This window comes from Gavia stellata, chromosome 4 (assembly GCF_030936135.1).
Source record: "Gavia stellata isolate bGavSte3 chromosome 4, bGavSte3.hap2, whole genome shotgun sequence".
Taxonomy (NCBI): domain Eukaryota; kingdom Metazoa; phylum Chordata; class Aves; order Gaviiformes; family Gaviidae; genus Gavia; species Gavia stellata.
The window spans coordinates 22,646,349-22,661,429 of NC_082597.1; the positions used below are offsets into that span (position 1 = coordinate 22,646,349).

The 15,081-nt window shown below is 39.4% G+C and overlaps 1 protein-coding gene across 1 annotated transcript in view; it reads right to left on the reverse strand.

Annotated features, from left to right (window-relative positions):
• Positions 1-14,677, reverse strand: part of IL17REL (interleukin 17 receptor E like) — a 46,984-nt gene extending 32,307 nt beyond the window's left edge. The window contains exon 1 of the mRNA XM_059817208.1: positions 14,576-14,677. Within this exon, the coding sequence (XP_059673191.1) occupies positions 14,576-14,677 (102 nt within the window). The remainder of the gene's footprint in view (positions 1-14,575) is intronic.
• Between the last annotated feature and the right edge of the window lie 404 nt (positions 14,678-15,081).

Consider the following 15,081-nt stretch of genomic DNA (forward strand, 5'->3'; position numbering starts at 1 on the left):
TTTCCCTCTATTCCAGCAATTTCTGTTCTTTAACCACCATTAAAAGTAAGCATGGGACCGTACATATTCTTACAACACAGGGAAAGTGTGGTCTTGCAATAACTGATGCTCAAATCGTAGCCAAAAGGCTGATAAAGATGATTAATTTAATCATGTTCTTTTTGATTTCCAGTCGAGAGGGGATGCTCTGCACAAATCCATGTTATTCTGCACACAATTAGAAAGGATCTCCCAGACCACTGGCTCTAGTCCCCTATAACCACAGGTACCACATCATCTAATCCCTTTCAAAAACTGGTGATTTTAAAATCCGTCAGTCTTTTGTGTGCACTGCTCCAATAGTGAAGGCTGTTCCAGAAGCCCTGTTCTCTGCCAGCACCAAATCTTTCAATTTCTAATGTAAACACAATAATGGTTAGCTTGTGTTGACTTTTGATTGTGCCCATTATATTTTCACTTAAATAGATGCTTTCCACCCTGGAATTTACTTTCCATTTATCTAAAACCAGTAATACACCTTTTCTTAGCTTTTTTGCGAGACTGTAAAAGCCATGCTCTTTTATTCCTCTCTAATAAAACAGGCTTTCCTTCTTACCATCACCCTTCTCAGCAGCTATTTCTACTTTAATGGAGTGACCAGAACCATGCACAGTTCTGAAGACAGTTTCCCACTAGGGTTTATCTGGTGCCTTGTAAAGTGTTAATATTCTTTGTCTCAATTGTGAACACCACAACCATGTCATATCAGTAGTTATCCTCCAATACAGAGAGGGAGCTACTTACCCCTTTCTATGTAAGCAATCCAGCACCAGCCTTCTTTTCTCCATCTGTTCACTCCATTCAAATCATGGAGGGAAGAGCCTACAGATGCTGGGCCATAAGAGTCCTAAATGATTTCTCATGGCCTTTAGCAAAAAATCTGATAATGCTAATGTGATCTCAATCACCTCCATAAAGAAAAAGGTCTTTGAGCATTGGACAGCCACAGTCAAAGTGATATGGATCTATACAATTTAAGAACTTTGGATGGAAACAGAGAGGATTCAGAGCTGTATCATAATCTCCTCAGACAATCAACAAATTACCATAATTTCTTTCTTAGAGACATTCAGCCCGAGAAACTATTTAGGGAGAACATCACAAATGGAAACAACCGAGTATGCTTTAGCTTTTCCCAGAGCTATTTTCACAGGCAAAGTAGATAATGGCTTTACACTTTACATATCCTTGATGCTGGTGGGGATTGGAACCTCACAGGACTTTCCTCATTCTATTCTTATAAAGGTCACCACCGTATTTATCTTACCAAATGTAAGGAAACATAATTCTTTACAGTAAGAGAAAGCACAGGGATAACATAATGATTCTGGTCCCACTAAAAAAAGTCTTAACTATATCACGGTCAAGTATTTATACAAAAAAACATGTTACTGGAAATAGGTGAAAAGGAAAAATAATAGGCCTACAGAACACACTTGGCAATTAAATAAAATTGTGGTTATATTTATTGAGAACCAGAGGAATTATAATGATTAACATACATAATATGAAAATTTAGAACTGTTAAAAATTCATAGTTAGTACTGCTGATACAGTGTCCCCAAAAGACTTTTTCTCAAAAGGAGCATGTGTATTTGCTTTGACGTCATGTGTAATTACTTTCATTGCCAAGGTAAAGCTATCTTACCGATGATCCTTTTTAATTTTTGGCAAACCGCAAGGTTGTTCTTCAACTTTTACTGACAATGTGGTGATCAGATACATGTGAACAGTGTGCAATGGGATCAGCTAAGCAATCATAGAAGGAAATATTTGGACTGTTACCCATGCAGAAAAAAAATAGGCACCTGAACTTATGGCAAAGCATTATTTTGGACTACTTTGAATTACTGCTTCTACAAGAGCACCTGGATGTTGCTGGATTTTTTTACAGAATGCTAAAAACAAAACATCAGAATCATGCCTAAGCATTATCCAGCTCCGAGTCTCTGTGTGTGTGTTCCAAGCAGAACAAAAAAAATCCCATCACATTAGTGCCATGCTGAACCTGAGAGGATTACTACTGAGAAGTGGGACATTAAGCTCAGGCTCAGTACAGTGCTAACGAGGTCACACACTTTTTTGTGAGAGCTGGCTTGTGTCCAATAGAACAAGGTAATGTCTGCCTGTGTTAACACCATGTTGATGTGCTCTCAACTAACCAATGAACTGACAATGAACAAAGAGGGAAAAGGTTATTGGGATTATTGAAGATTATTGGACAATCCTCAGTAAGGCTTCACAGTGGTCTAAAGCATAGCCTTTTACCAATTTTTGTTTCCTGCACCATTTGCCATTTCACATGTATATGCAAAGGTATGGACCCTGTTCTCCACAACCTGCTGTTTGTCACAAGGTCAACACTTCCATTACAGTCTAGCAGTACTTCAGTAATGCAAGAGGACATGACTAACATAAGACCCACAGGCCCCTTAGATTTTTGTCGTTTTGTTTGCCCACTACTTTTCAGGTATAACAGAGATTTCTGTCTTCAAGTCAGTATGTATTTCCTCCTTCACTGTATTGATGTAGAGGAATCCTGTTCCCATATTTTAACTGGACTGTCCCATATTTTAGCTGGACTGCATGTGGCATATAACATCTGTGGCTGCATGGCTGTATCCCTTTTACAAAGCAGAACAAGTAAAAGAGTTGGCAGCACAGTCATTGTATTTCTGGGAACTCTTTGCAGTGACATGCATTTGTCCTATAAGTGAATGTCCAGACAAAACAGCATTGCTTTGAGGTCTCACAACTGGGAAGAATATTCTCCCCTTGTACTTTTTTAAGTGAATTGTATGTAAAAATAATACTGTGATACAAAAAGAACCTACATAGAAACCACTTGCTTTTAAATTTATTGGACCAAAGGGAGCAATGACAGTCTGAAATAAAAGCTGCCTGTTCTATTGTGTGCTTCAACTCCAGGACTAGAAGCAGAATTTGCTTGAAGCAACAGTATGCTCTAGCTTCTTTTTTTTAGAAATAGAAACCAACAAAATAAAACAAAAAAAAAAATGTTAATCATTTTGATGTCATGTTTCCTAAAATATTAATACAAGTTGTTAACAAAACAGAATTGCATACAATAGACAAAGTAAAATTAAAATGCACTTTGAATGCCATACCCTCAGCTGGTATAAATCAGCACCATCCCATACATAGAGTGTCAAAAATTTCAGACCACTCAGCTACTTGAAAGGACGACTAATCTACCAAATCAGCACTTCCAGTCTAACAATAAGACAGGGATATTCTAACACAGCATTAATGGTTATTTCAATGAATGACTGGATATCTCATACAGAGGATGATAAAATGGAATCAAAGAAATTTAGGGTGGAAAGGGTCTCTGGAGGTTGCCAAGTCCAGCCACCTGCTAGAAGCAGTACTGTCACCCAACACCAGATCAAGTCAGCCATTACTTGGGCCATTTCCTGAAAAACTGGAAGACTTAGATACCACAAGCTCTCCAGACAACCATGGATATCCCATGCTTTGAGGTTAGGATGGTACAATGATCTCTGTAGCACAGAAGAGGCTACATGAAAAACTTTGTGAAGATCCCTTAGCAGCACTGACAGCACTGAGACTTGCAGCCTCAGAGGTGACTGGAACCAGTGGGCAGTGAGATTGCCACAGAAAAGGAAAAAGAAAAAAAAAAAAAGCAAGAATTGAAGTGAAGATTATGAGAAGAGATACTCCAGGATAGAACTGCTCCTCCTGCTGCTGCTGGAGGCAGTGGTTATTTCTTTTGGAAATAATTATTTTTCTTTTGGCCTGAAGATCTTTTTCTATTCCAGTTAGTGTCTTCTCATACATCCTAATGCTAATGCTCAGCAAAAAAGGGAATATATTGCAGGCCTAGCTTTCCCGTGCTCTGGTATACACAGTAAAGCCCTCACCATTTTGCTCTAGGGAACTACTCATTTTGCTTATGTTTAGAGTCAGCCCCAGGAGTGGAACAGTGCTCTGCTGTACACTGTGGCCTTTAAAAATGATAAATGCCATCCTGCTCACATTCACAAATTGTGGAGGACTATGGCTGAGTGAAGCTCTTTCCACTGATTTGAACGAACTTTGAATCAGATCCAAGTGGGGAAAAACTTTTTGCCTATTGTGGTGGTTTGACCCTGGCTGAACACCTGGTGCCCACCAAGCCTCTCTATCACTCCCCTCCTCAGCTGGACAGGGGAGAGAAAATATAACAAAAGGCTCATGGGTTGAGACAAGGACAGGGAGATCACTCAGCAATTACCGTCATGGGCAAAACAGACTCGACTTGGGGAAAGTTAATTCCATTTATTACCAACCAAAATCAGAGTAGGATAATGAGAAAATAAAACCTAAATCTTAAAACACCTTCCCCCCACCGCTCCTTCTTCCTGGGCTCAGCTTCACTCCCAATTTTCTCTACCTCCTTCCCTTGAGTGGCACAGGGGGACGGGGAATGGGGGTTGCGGTCAGTTCATCACATGTTGTCTCTGATGCTCCTTCCTCCTCAGGGGGAGGACTCCTCACGCTCCAGCGTGGGGTCCCTCCCACAGGAGACAGTCCTCCATGAACTTCTCCAACGTGGGTCCTTCCCACGGGCTACAGTTCTTCATGAACTGCTCCAGCGTGGGTCCTTTCCACGGGGTGCAGTCCTTCAGGAACAGACTGCTCCAGCACAGGTCCCCCGCAAGGTCACAAGTCCTGCCAGCAAACCTGTCCAGCGTGGGCTCCTCTCTCCACGGCTCCACAGGTCCTGCCAGGAGCCTGCTCCAGTGTGGGCTTCCCACAGGGTCACAGCCTCCTTCAGGCATCCACCTGCTCTGGTGTGGGATCCTCCATGGGCTGCAGGTGGATATCTGCTCCACTGCGGACCTCCATGGGCTGCAGGGGACAGCCTGCCTCACCATGGTCTTCACCACGGGCTGCAGGGGAATCTCTGCTCCGGCGCCTGGAGCACCTCCTCCCCCTCCTTCTTCACTGACCTTGGTGTCTGCAGAGTTGTTTCTCTCACATATTCTCACTCCTCTCTTCTCCGGCCCCCATTGCACAGTTGTTTTTCCCCCCTTCTTAAATACGTTATCCCAGAGGCGCTACCACCATCGCTGATGGGCTCGGCCTTGGCCAGCAGTGGGTCCGTCTTGGAGTCGGCTGGCATTGGCTGTGTCGGACATAGAGGAAGCTTCTAGCAGCTTCTCACAGAAGCCACCCCTGTAGCCCCCCCACTACCAAAGCCTTGCCATGCAAACCCAGTACACCTATACAAACTTTAGCTTTGCCCATGAGAAAAGGGTCATATCACTTCCAAGTAAGGCAACTTCTCTGTGCAGATTTTGCATTACTGCTGGTAGTGAAATGAAGACAAAGTTTGCAGTCATTTGCAAAATAAGATTAAGTCAGCCAAATCTAAAAGAGGATTTACGTACCTGAAACATGATTTAAGCAAACTGAGGTAATCTCAGCCGAACACCATGATCCATAATACCCATTAATTGCCACCTAACACTAGAGAGACCTAAGCTTATTAGGAACCTCCCTTTCTGATCTGAAAGCTCCCTGGATGCATGTAGTTTGGTGTTTAGTCCATGACCAGAACAAAGCTGGAATGACATCTAGTTCATGCCAAAGCTCTTTGGGATAGCATACACTCACTTGGTGAGACACCCACTTCCCCCAGCATAGCAGGTGGCTGGAGGAGATTTAATGGTAACAGAGGTCAAACTGACAAAGCTCAAGCCCAGCTTCTTTCAAACTGGAAATATTAGAAGAGGAAAGCAGAATATGAGCATGTTCCAGCTTTTATACTCTGGCTTTCAAGTCCTTACCTCAAGGGACAGCCAGGTTCAACATCCTCCTTAACCTGAAGCAGTTCTAACCCTAAGTTCAACTTAGGCCCAGTAAATGAGAGGGTTTCCCAGGCCTTCTGTCAAAGCAGTGATATTGTGTAGAGAGGAAATGAAAGAATGATCATCTGAGAGTAGGACAGGCAAGATGCAGTGTAATTTTTAAAGCTGAGTGCTTTCAACATTCAAATGGGAGTTCTGTATCTAACTTCAAAGGCCACTTACTTACATTTTCTTTTTAGCAGTCATCAGAAAAAAAAAAACCAGAAACTGAAACTTTGTAAGAGTGGCTCTCAGCAGCTACTCTGAAGAGAGAATGTCGAACTCTGGCTCATAACTCAGGTGCCTGGGCTCTAGAGAGTGGAGTTCAGACTAACCCAGGGCTTAACTTTTTCGCTTGCCTAATTTGAGGCAGCATCATGCTGAGCATGCAGGTTTCTCATACTGCCCTGACAAGTCACTAATGCTTTCTCATGATCTCCATTTAATCTGTATTTAATAACCTGGAACTATAGGAAAGCAGCAGGGTCATAGAATGGGTGAATATTACACAGATACTATCTTGAAATGTTGGGGGCAGAGGGCCTTAAAAACAAAAATGAACTTGCTAATCCCAACCCTGCCAGTGTGGATCACAAAGTCATACTAAAATTTAGAACAACAAAGCACATTTGGCAATATTTTTCTATAACAGTTTCAAGACTTTGGAGGCCACTGTCAGGGCTGAGACATCCTTCAAAGCCATGGAGAGAAACGCAGGAGCACATGTTTCTGGTTTTTGTAGCTCCCATAAAAATGGTGTTTCTCCCTCTTCTCCTTAAACAGAGAAAAAATTCAAACCTAAATAAACTTGGAACTATCCCTGATTATAGCTATTCCTGCTGAGAAATATTTTTAAAAGTTGACTTTGGTTTTAATTCTAGCCTTAGCTTGTTATGTTGTTGTGTAAGAATGTAAGGCCATACAAATGATCCCTCAGGCCATGCCAGAAGCAGTGGTAGAGTAGTCTCCAATGGCAATCCTGAAAGGCCAGTGCATTCCTTCCTGGTGCCACAGTATCAGTTAAGGAACTGCTTCCATTAAAGACTTAATGATAAAGATGAGTGACTAGTTCTAATTGTGCTTGCTTGAGCAGAAACTCTCTAGCCATAGCAAAATGAGGAAAATCTTCTTAGTACATGTAGGCAAAAGCAATTTTTTGCAGCTGTATACTTGAAAATTTTTGAGAGAGAAGATTATTTCCTAACTATTTATATTTGTATTATTATGGCAGTCTTAATCCTACATCAGAAATCTTATACCAGAATCCCTGCATACATGCCTTTCCCCTCCTATCAAGAGCAACACAAGCCAAAAATGTCTTTCCCTGAAAGAGCTAGCAGTGTGAGTACACGAAAAATTTAAAAACATTCAAAAATTACCATGTAGAAAAGCCCTACGGAAAATATCTATACTGTGCCTTCCAGCTGAAACATTTGCAGTTTGAGATAACTGATATAGAAGCTAGTTATGAATAAACTTGGAAATGCTAAGGAAGAATAAATAATATAAAATACAAAATAAAAAATACTCAAAAAGTTATTACATCGTCTATTTCTCTTTTTACTGTTAACTCATAATTTTGTGGGGGTTTGGGAGAGGGAAGGAAAAAAACAACAAACTATGGAATAATCATATAGTTTGGCTTTATCTTGCATATCTTCCACGTACAATAGTTGCTAAAGTTAGCACAGTCCAATTAAAGGAGGCAGAGGTCCAATAGAAGGGCTTCCAAAGAGGCAGGATTCTACCAACTTTACAACAGCAGCATTGTTTCACCTGACTCTCCTGATCACGCTGTTGTCCCTAGAGGCAGCAATAATTCCTGGCCATGGCCTCAGCTTAATAAACTCATCAGTGTTCAGCACCTTCATATGTTGCTTCACCCTATGTCTCATATTTAATGATAGCCCTTACTCACTGAAAACCACCTATGCCACACATTCACCCAAAAAGTGTATGTGTTTTCTTCCCCCTAAGTGGAAGACAAAATAAGTTTAAAAGGCAGACTGAATGGTAACACAGGTGTGACCATGCTCTAAAAATTATTCTATCATATATAAATATATCTTGAAAATGAGGGGAAAAATTAAAACAACACATACTACTGATCAAAATTAAGCATGAAGCATGATACTATAATGACAATTGCAAACATAAATTAAAAAAAAAACCACAAATGGGGAAAAATTATAATACAAAGATCTCAGAATTTGAAAAGTAATGGAGAAAACTCTTATTGCAGTCATGGAAGGAAGAACAGCAGGTCAGGGAGATGAGGAAGTGGGAAAAAGATCAAGGAAGTTTGCATATGTAGGGATGAAAGGGAAAAACAAAACTGGAGACAGTGAAATGTATTAATTGCAGTAAGTTCTATTTCCTCAAAGTTTTTCCAAGAAAAGACAATGAATGCACATCTAGTACTGTACAATGTTGTTTATATGATTCATACTTTGTGAAAATATGCAGGCAAGTAGAGGCAACTCCAAGACAATCAGTTTTCCAGAAATGATTGAAATCTACCACACATATTCAAAGCAACTAAGTTGAAACACTTTCTTGCAAGAGAAATAGCCACAGATAATTTGCAAAGTAAAACTAAAACTCTCTTCATTTTTGCATAGACACTTCCTGAATGAGATTGTACATCCCATACAGTTTTCATGGTGAGTCCCAAATTTTGCATGCTGGAAGGGCAGGATATGCAATACAGCAAGACAGGTCTTTGGCTCTGTTGCTTGTTCCAAAGGAGTAAGCTAAATATGACTTGAAAGACCATCTTTAGATCCCACAAAAGAGAAAAGTATGAATGAAAGCAGAGATATCAGGGTTACAAAAGAACGCAAGGTACCTTCTACTCTACATTTCTGCCTTAGGAAGAATGACCTTTATCTGAGACATATCTGAGAGATATTTTCTTAGCATATGTGGAGATCTCTATAAGCTCCGCAGGCAATCTATTCCAGTGCTCAGTGTCATTAGTTACCATGACCTTCCAGCTTATTCATGACCTCAGAAAATTCTGGCCCAGTCAGTTCCTACAGTTGTGAAGGCAGGGTCAGGGCTGTGATGTGTCCGTGTCACACCTGAGTATGCATGAATTTACCAGTTCTGTGATCATTCCTAGCCAAGTAGTTCAGAGCTGGTCTGGAACTTCCTCAGCAACACACTGCTGTTCCAGGCATATTTTCTCGTTTGTGTTTTTAAGATGGCAAATAATTTCCTGGTTTTCTAAAAACAGCTAATAAATGTTAACAAAATCAGAAAAAAAGTTCTACAGAGAAAAATATTTTCCTGAGCGTATGAAAACTACTATGAAAACATCTGTGCCAGAGCTGATATATAAAACCTAGAGATCTCTTGTGGGGATGATGGTAATGCAACATATAGAACTTCAGATGTGGGTTCCTGGTTTGAACAGACTGGTAGCCACAGCACGGTGCACAGGAATTCATGCCTCCCAGAAATCAAATTATTTTCAAGCAGAGATAGGAGAAAACTCCTTTCTTAGGTCCAAATTACCTACCTATCTGGGAGTGAGGTCTAGCCTCTCAATGCTGAGCCAAAAAGCAAGGAGAGTATCCAAAGCTACCCTTAGAAAGAAGTCTTTTAAAACCTCTTTCTGGTCCTTCTCATTTTTGATCATCCCTGGTTCTCTCCCACGCACAGGCATTCTGGCAAGAGAGGAAGAATGGGACAGTATAAAAAAACATGACAAAGTAACAGGTACAGCATTGCCAGCTCCAGCAAATGTACAAATTAAGTTAATCCTAGACCTTACTGCAAGAATTCCAGCTAGGTCATACCACATGGTCTCATTAAAGTTATTACCGGTCCTAAAAAATTTGTCCTGCCTAGATTTGATCAAATTACAAGTAGCTTTCCAACTCCAAAGCAGTCACTCAGACAGCAATATTCTGCAGCTGTGGAAAGCACCTACTCCCAAATCTCAATATTCACCACTGAGCTTTGGGTCCAAATGGAGCTGAAGGATATTTTCCCTCCTCAGGATCAGGGCTGAGAGAGATTTGTGAGCTAACATTCACTGCCAATAATAAAGGTCAGCTGCTCTCATCTCCTGCTGAGCTTGCTTATATATCCTTTCTTTTTTTTTTAATACCTACTTCCTGCTAGGGGTACTGATTGCACACAGTTACGTTGATGTCTCAACACTGCCCTGTGTTTCAGTTTCAGGACATCTTGTCAGGTCCAGTTCCAACATCTGTTAATTTTGTGCCCCTAACTTTCATGACTGTCTGTAGTGCCTCTGCTCTTGCTACTCCAGTGGCTTATCTCTTTCCAGAGACATTGTAACTTTTGTCCAGAGTTCTTGAGGAAGAGAGAAGGGGGAAAGAAAAAAACCAAGAGCTACCATTGCATTTTTTGCAAGTTCTGAATTGCAGAGGCTCCTCCATCTCCACCTCTCCTGAAAGAAGTGGTGGTAGATGCTTTAATAATGAGGAACACTGGAGAATTTTTTAAGTCCCTGCTTGTGCCTGTCACTGGCTGTTTTCTTCTCAGGAGGTGAGGAAATGGGATGGCACCCAACCAGTGGCATAGGACACAGCAGAAAGCATGGAAGCTAAGTGTCTCATGTCGTTGCCAAGCTATTCTTGACCCTAAGAGCAAATGTAAAACACAGTCCAAGAAATAAGTCACCTAAACTTGCTGAACTGCAGCTCTCCTGACTACCAGCAGAGAAGGCAAGAAGGGATAGCTAAGCAAATGGCTTAATATCACTCTAACACAGTGACTCAACATGATTGAGCCCCTTAAGTATGACTGCTTTGACTAATGAGTACTTAACACTTAATTATAGTATTCAAAGCACTTAATTAAAACACATCATTAAGACACATAACACAGGAAGGTCAGCACTATTTTGTACTTGTGAAAGCTGGAGAAAGGAAATTACTTGAATAGGGCCACACAAGACTCAATGACAGGCAGGGATGCAAAACCCAGGCTTCCTATCTAGGGCATGCTTTCATGGATTGTACTGCATCTCAGCAAATATTAGCAGAGGATATGTTTTATATTTTTATGCATCTCCTCCAGTCATCAGGTATATCGATGCATACACAAAAAAGTCTGCGGTGAATCATCTTCCTATGGGACTTCACACTGTATCTCTCTCTCTCACTCACTCTGAGGAAGCCAGGTCTCTGATCAGTCTCTTTAGGCATTTTCCATGTCTAAAACTAGTTATTCAAACAGATTTTAGAGAACAACTGAATTGTGTCACCTAGATTATCATGTCCATTTTTTAGAGGCTTGGGATCACATTTAAAATACAAATTGCTTATCTTAATAATGAACAAAGAATGCCAATTTATGTCAGCTGAGTTAGTGGCCTAAGGGCTGTATTATATCACTGGTTTTGCAGTGTGTAGTATTCAGCAAGAATGGACTGATCCATGGCATACATACCCAGTAAAGAAACACCACATACTTCAACCATGAATAGCATGAACAGGCAGCAGCTATATCAAGAATTTGCTGCCAATAACCTTTATAATTGCAGGGAAATCCCAGATTCAGTTTAGGGTTTCCTTCTTTATCCATGGACTTTGGAAACATTACTACATTTAATGGCAGACAATACAAATACTATTTCATCGTTTTCTGGAGAGGTTTTTTTAAATGTAGTGCTCTTGATCTTTACCAGCTGTTCAGTCAAATTTGGCATAAGTCTGTTTCTTTGTGTACAGCCTGCAAACAATGTGGATTGTAAAATGAGTAGGGCACAAACCCAATTTCAATTGCAGGCTGGGATTCCCCTATGCTTTTGCAGGGAAACTTGGTTGATAACTGTGTTTGCTATTGGGTGAGGCATGGAGACCAAGCCCATTGTATTTAACCTTTGAATACCAGAATATCATGCGAGCTCTAAAGCCAAGCCATTAAAATAAGGAAGGAGAAATAAATCATAATACATAATAAAAGCTTGGTTGTTTCTTTGCCATCACTCAACCCACAATTGTGTATTTTCATGCTGTTTAAATTTTCATGTAATACTTGCATAAACATCCAACGTTCTTTTGTTTTTTCCTTTCCTGTACTGAACAGAATTACAGTTTGTGGTATAGTAATGAAACCTGGATAATGCCTTATACAAGGCAATGCAGGGATGTCTTGCTCTATACTCATAGTAAACTAAGAATGATTCATAAAGTCGTCATAAGATCCAAAATCTAAACAGTTCAGTGTGAAGGGTTTTTAAGTTACATACCTCAAAACAGTTATGACACTATTTCCCTCTTAAGTACAACCAATGCTTTACTCTGATAAGGAGTACCCAAGGAGGTCAAAACTGCTTATAAATATTCAAGGGAGAGAGCCACCTTAAAATCTAGTGTGCTGGTCAAACTCAACAGTTTCAGTTATTAAACCTGCTCAAAACCCTCTGACAATACCTACAGTTTGAAAAATGCAGAGAAATGCAAATTGCTTTTCATTCCCCTGTTGCTTTATGAAGAACCACACAACCTCAGGGTTGGCTCTGCAGAAAAGAAATCCGCTATACAATCTTATGGGAAAACGTCATTAAAAAAAGAACATTTTTCTATAATACGCACTTGTAGCAATAACAGCTACAGAAAACTTCTGATAGTTCTAAAATTACAATATCTCATTATCACATTAAGGAAATTGCTAGAAAAAACAGCATTGATTCTCTGCTTTGTGATCTGATGTGCTATAGCAGAAGGCAGCACACATACATTGCACAAAGACAAATTGTAACCCCTGGTTAGTGCCCCTATAAAGACCATTGAGTTATAAATTATGGAGAAGATAAACTGCACCCTTTTAAAGTAACTCAGGTAGGAATGGGATTGAGGTCACAAATTGTGGTTGGTTACGTAGGGAAATTGAAGTTACTTCCAAAGGAAAAGGAAGAAGGAGTTTTCTCTAACAAGCTAGTCATGAGACTCCAAAGTTCATGTAGCTCAAATGCTTTGCACTAGATTGAAAATGCTATGCTGGCAGTAATTTGTCCTGTTGAGATCATTATTGTTCCAAGTGAAAAAACATTTTTGTCTTAAAAAGTCGTTAATGCATTCAAGATTCTACTGAATACAACTAGCAGAAACATTACATAGAGAATATGAACGGAATCCTATCCTTAACATTGCAAATGATTGATTGATTCCATTATACTGGAAACAATGTATTTCCCCTGTAAATTTTAAAAAAATACACCTTTCTCAGTTATCCAACCTTCAGTATTGGAAAAATTGTAAGACAAACTCTTGAAGGCAAAGAAAGGGATCCAGTCTACAAAACCTCAAGGTTGTGTCTATATCTTAGGCATCTAGTGAATCAGTCTTCTTAGCATACATACCTGAGATATGACAAAGAAAGATGCCCTTTAAGGTCCCCAGAGGTAAATCCTATCCCCTAGACTGAATCCCACTGAAAAAGGTCGCTGTTGTTTTTTACATGCTGAGTCTGATAGTCACACACTCTTTGGAGGGATAAATTAGAACGGTAAATGATTTCTATTTTAAACTCTCATTGCAGCAGATCAAGGAGCATAAATTATTTAAAACACATGTGTGTTTGCTTTTATAAACATAAGTACATTAAAATTCTTGAAAAGTGCTTAGGTACATCTAGAGATTAATCTCTTACAACTGTATTTTATTATTCTAAAAACATTATCTAAGTGGATAGAGACTACAGAATTTGAATGCAGGAATATTAAACCACTTTAAATATGGGGGGGTCCCTCGATCTAGTGTTTTATAAGCATATTTATTCCTGATATTTTCTAGAATACATGTATAAAATACAGAATAAATTGCTGTAACATGTACTAACTTAATATCTGGGTAGTACCACCACATTTAGACAATCTTTAGTATGTCTCATTGCCTGTCTGAAACACTGACATCTTCAAGCAGAAGTCTGTACAGACAGCCAAATTCTTTCATGCCATCAATTCCACTTCTCTGTAGCAAGTACATAGTTATCATCCTCTACCAAGGCTGAAAGTCAGATTCCCTATTATTTTATCCTTTTTTCATTTATCTTTCAATTCAGTCTATTCTTACCGTTTCAGAATGCCAACAAAAGCAGGACATCTCGACACTGCCCCTTTGTGGGGATATTTGGAAACATACAAATATCAAAGTTATAATGAAATGGTATGGTTCACACTCCACTTTCATGCACATACAGAAGTCATTAAATTTAATACTGCAGTTACATTCATCCCACAAAATTTCACAAACTTTTTCAAGCTTAATTCATTTATTCACAGGAAAGTCAGTGTTTCATATATTCCTAACATAATTAGCAATTTCTGAAACCTCCAGTTCCTTCCTCCCTCATCTCTTTGGCAGCACTGCTGTTATAAAAACTGACACTCCAAAGTAATGAAAATGAACTAAATAATTTTTTTCAAATAAAAAAGACAGATTAAAGAAGATACTAACAACAGCAATTGGAAATAGTGTAAGATGCATTTTCTTACTCCCTTCCTAACAGTCATCTTTGCCACTTTGGATACATAATTCAGAATGACAGGAATATAAAGCAAATGTTCAGGACAGCTGAAATATTTTTCCATTTTTGCTTTCTTGCTTTTCTTAAAATTATTTTGGCAACACACAACTACTATATTAATAGACAGCAAATAGGAACAAGTAAGAGATTACCTGAGAACATGAAAGTCCACATTCTTCAATCCTGGGAATCATCTGACAATCAGAATTCCAAAAAAGAATTATTAGAAGAATCTGAACATGAATACTTATCATCCTATATTGGAAAAAAAAAAAAGCAAAACCTCAGAAGAAACCTTCTACTCTGACAATTCTCCCTCTCATGCTAAAACTTTAATATGAATTTTAGTCCCTCCCACTGCACCTCTGAGCTCCTCCCTCTAAAACTTTCCAAAGACAGAAAATTGCTAGTTGTGGGAAATATAAAGCATGTTCAACTCATTTCTTATGTTCCATAGTGAAAAATGGGAAATGTGAATTTCTGACAATCACAGTAAAACCTTTTTCCTTCTGGATTTCATCATGTCAGCTTTAGAACAGTTTTAGCAAATTTCTTTTCTGTAAATTCTATGTATAAATGGGAATTTTGTTTCTAGAGTGATGTACCAGGCAGGTTCACTGGAATCCAAATGCGTTCTTATGTCTACTTTTTTTCCTGG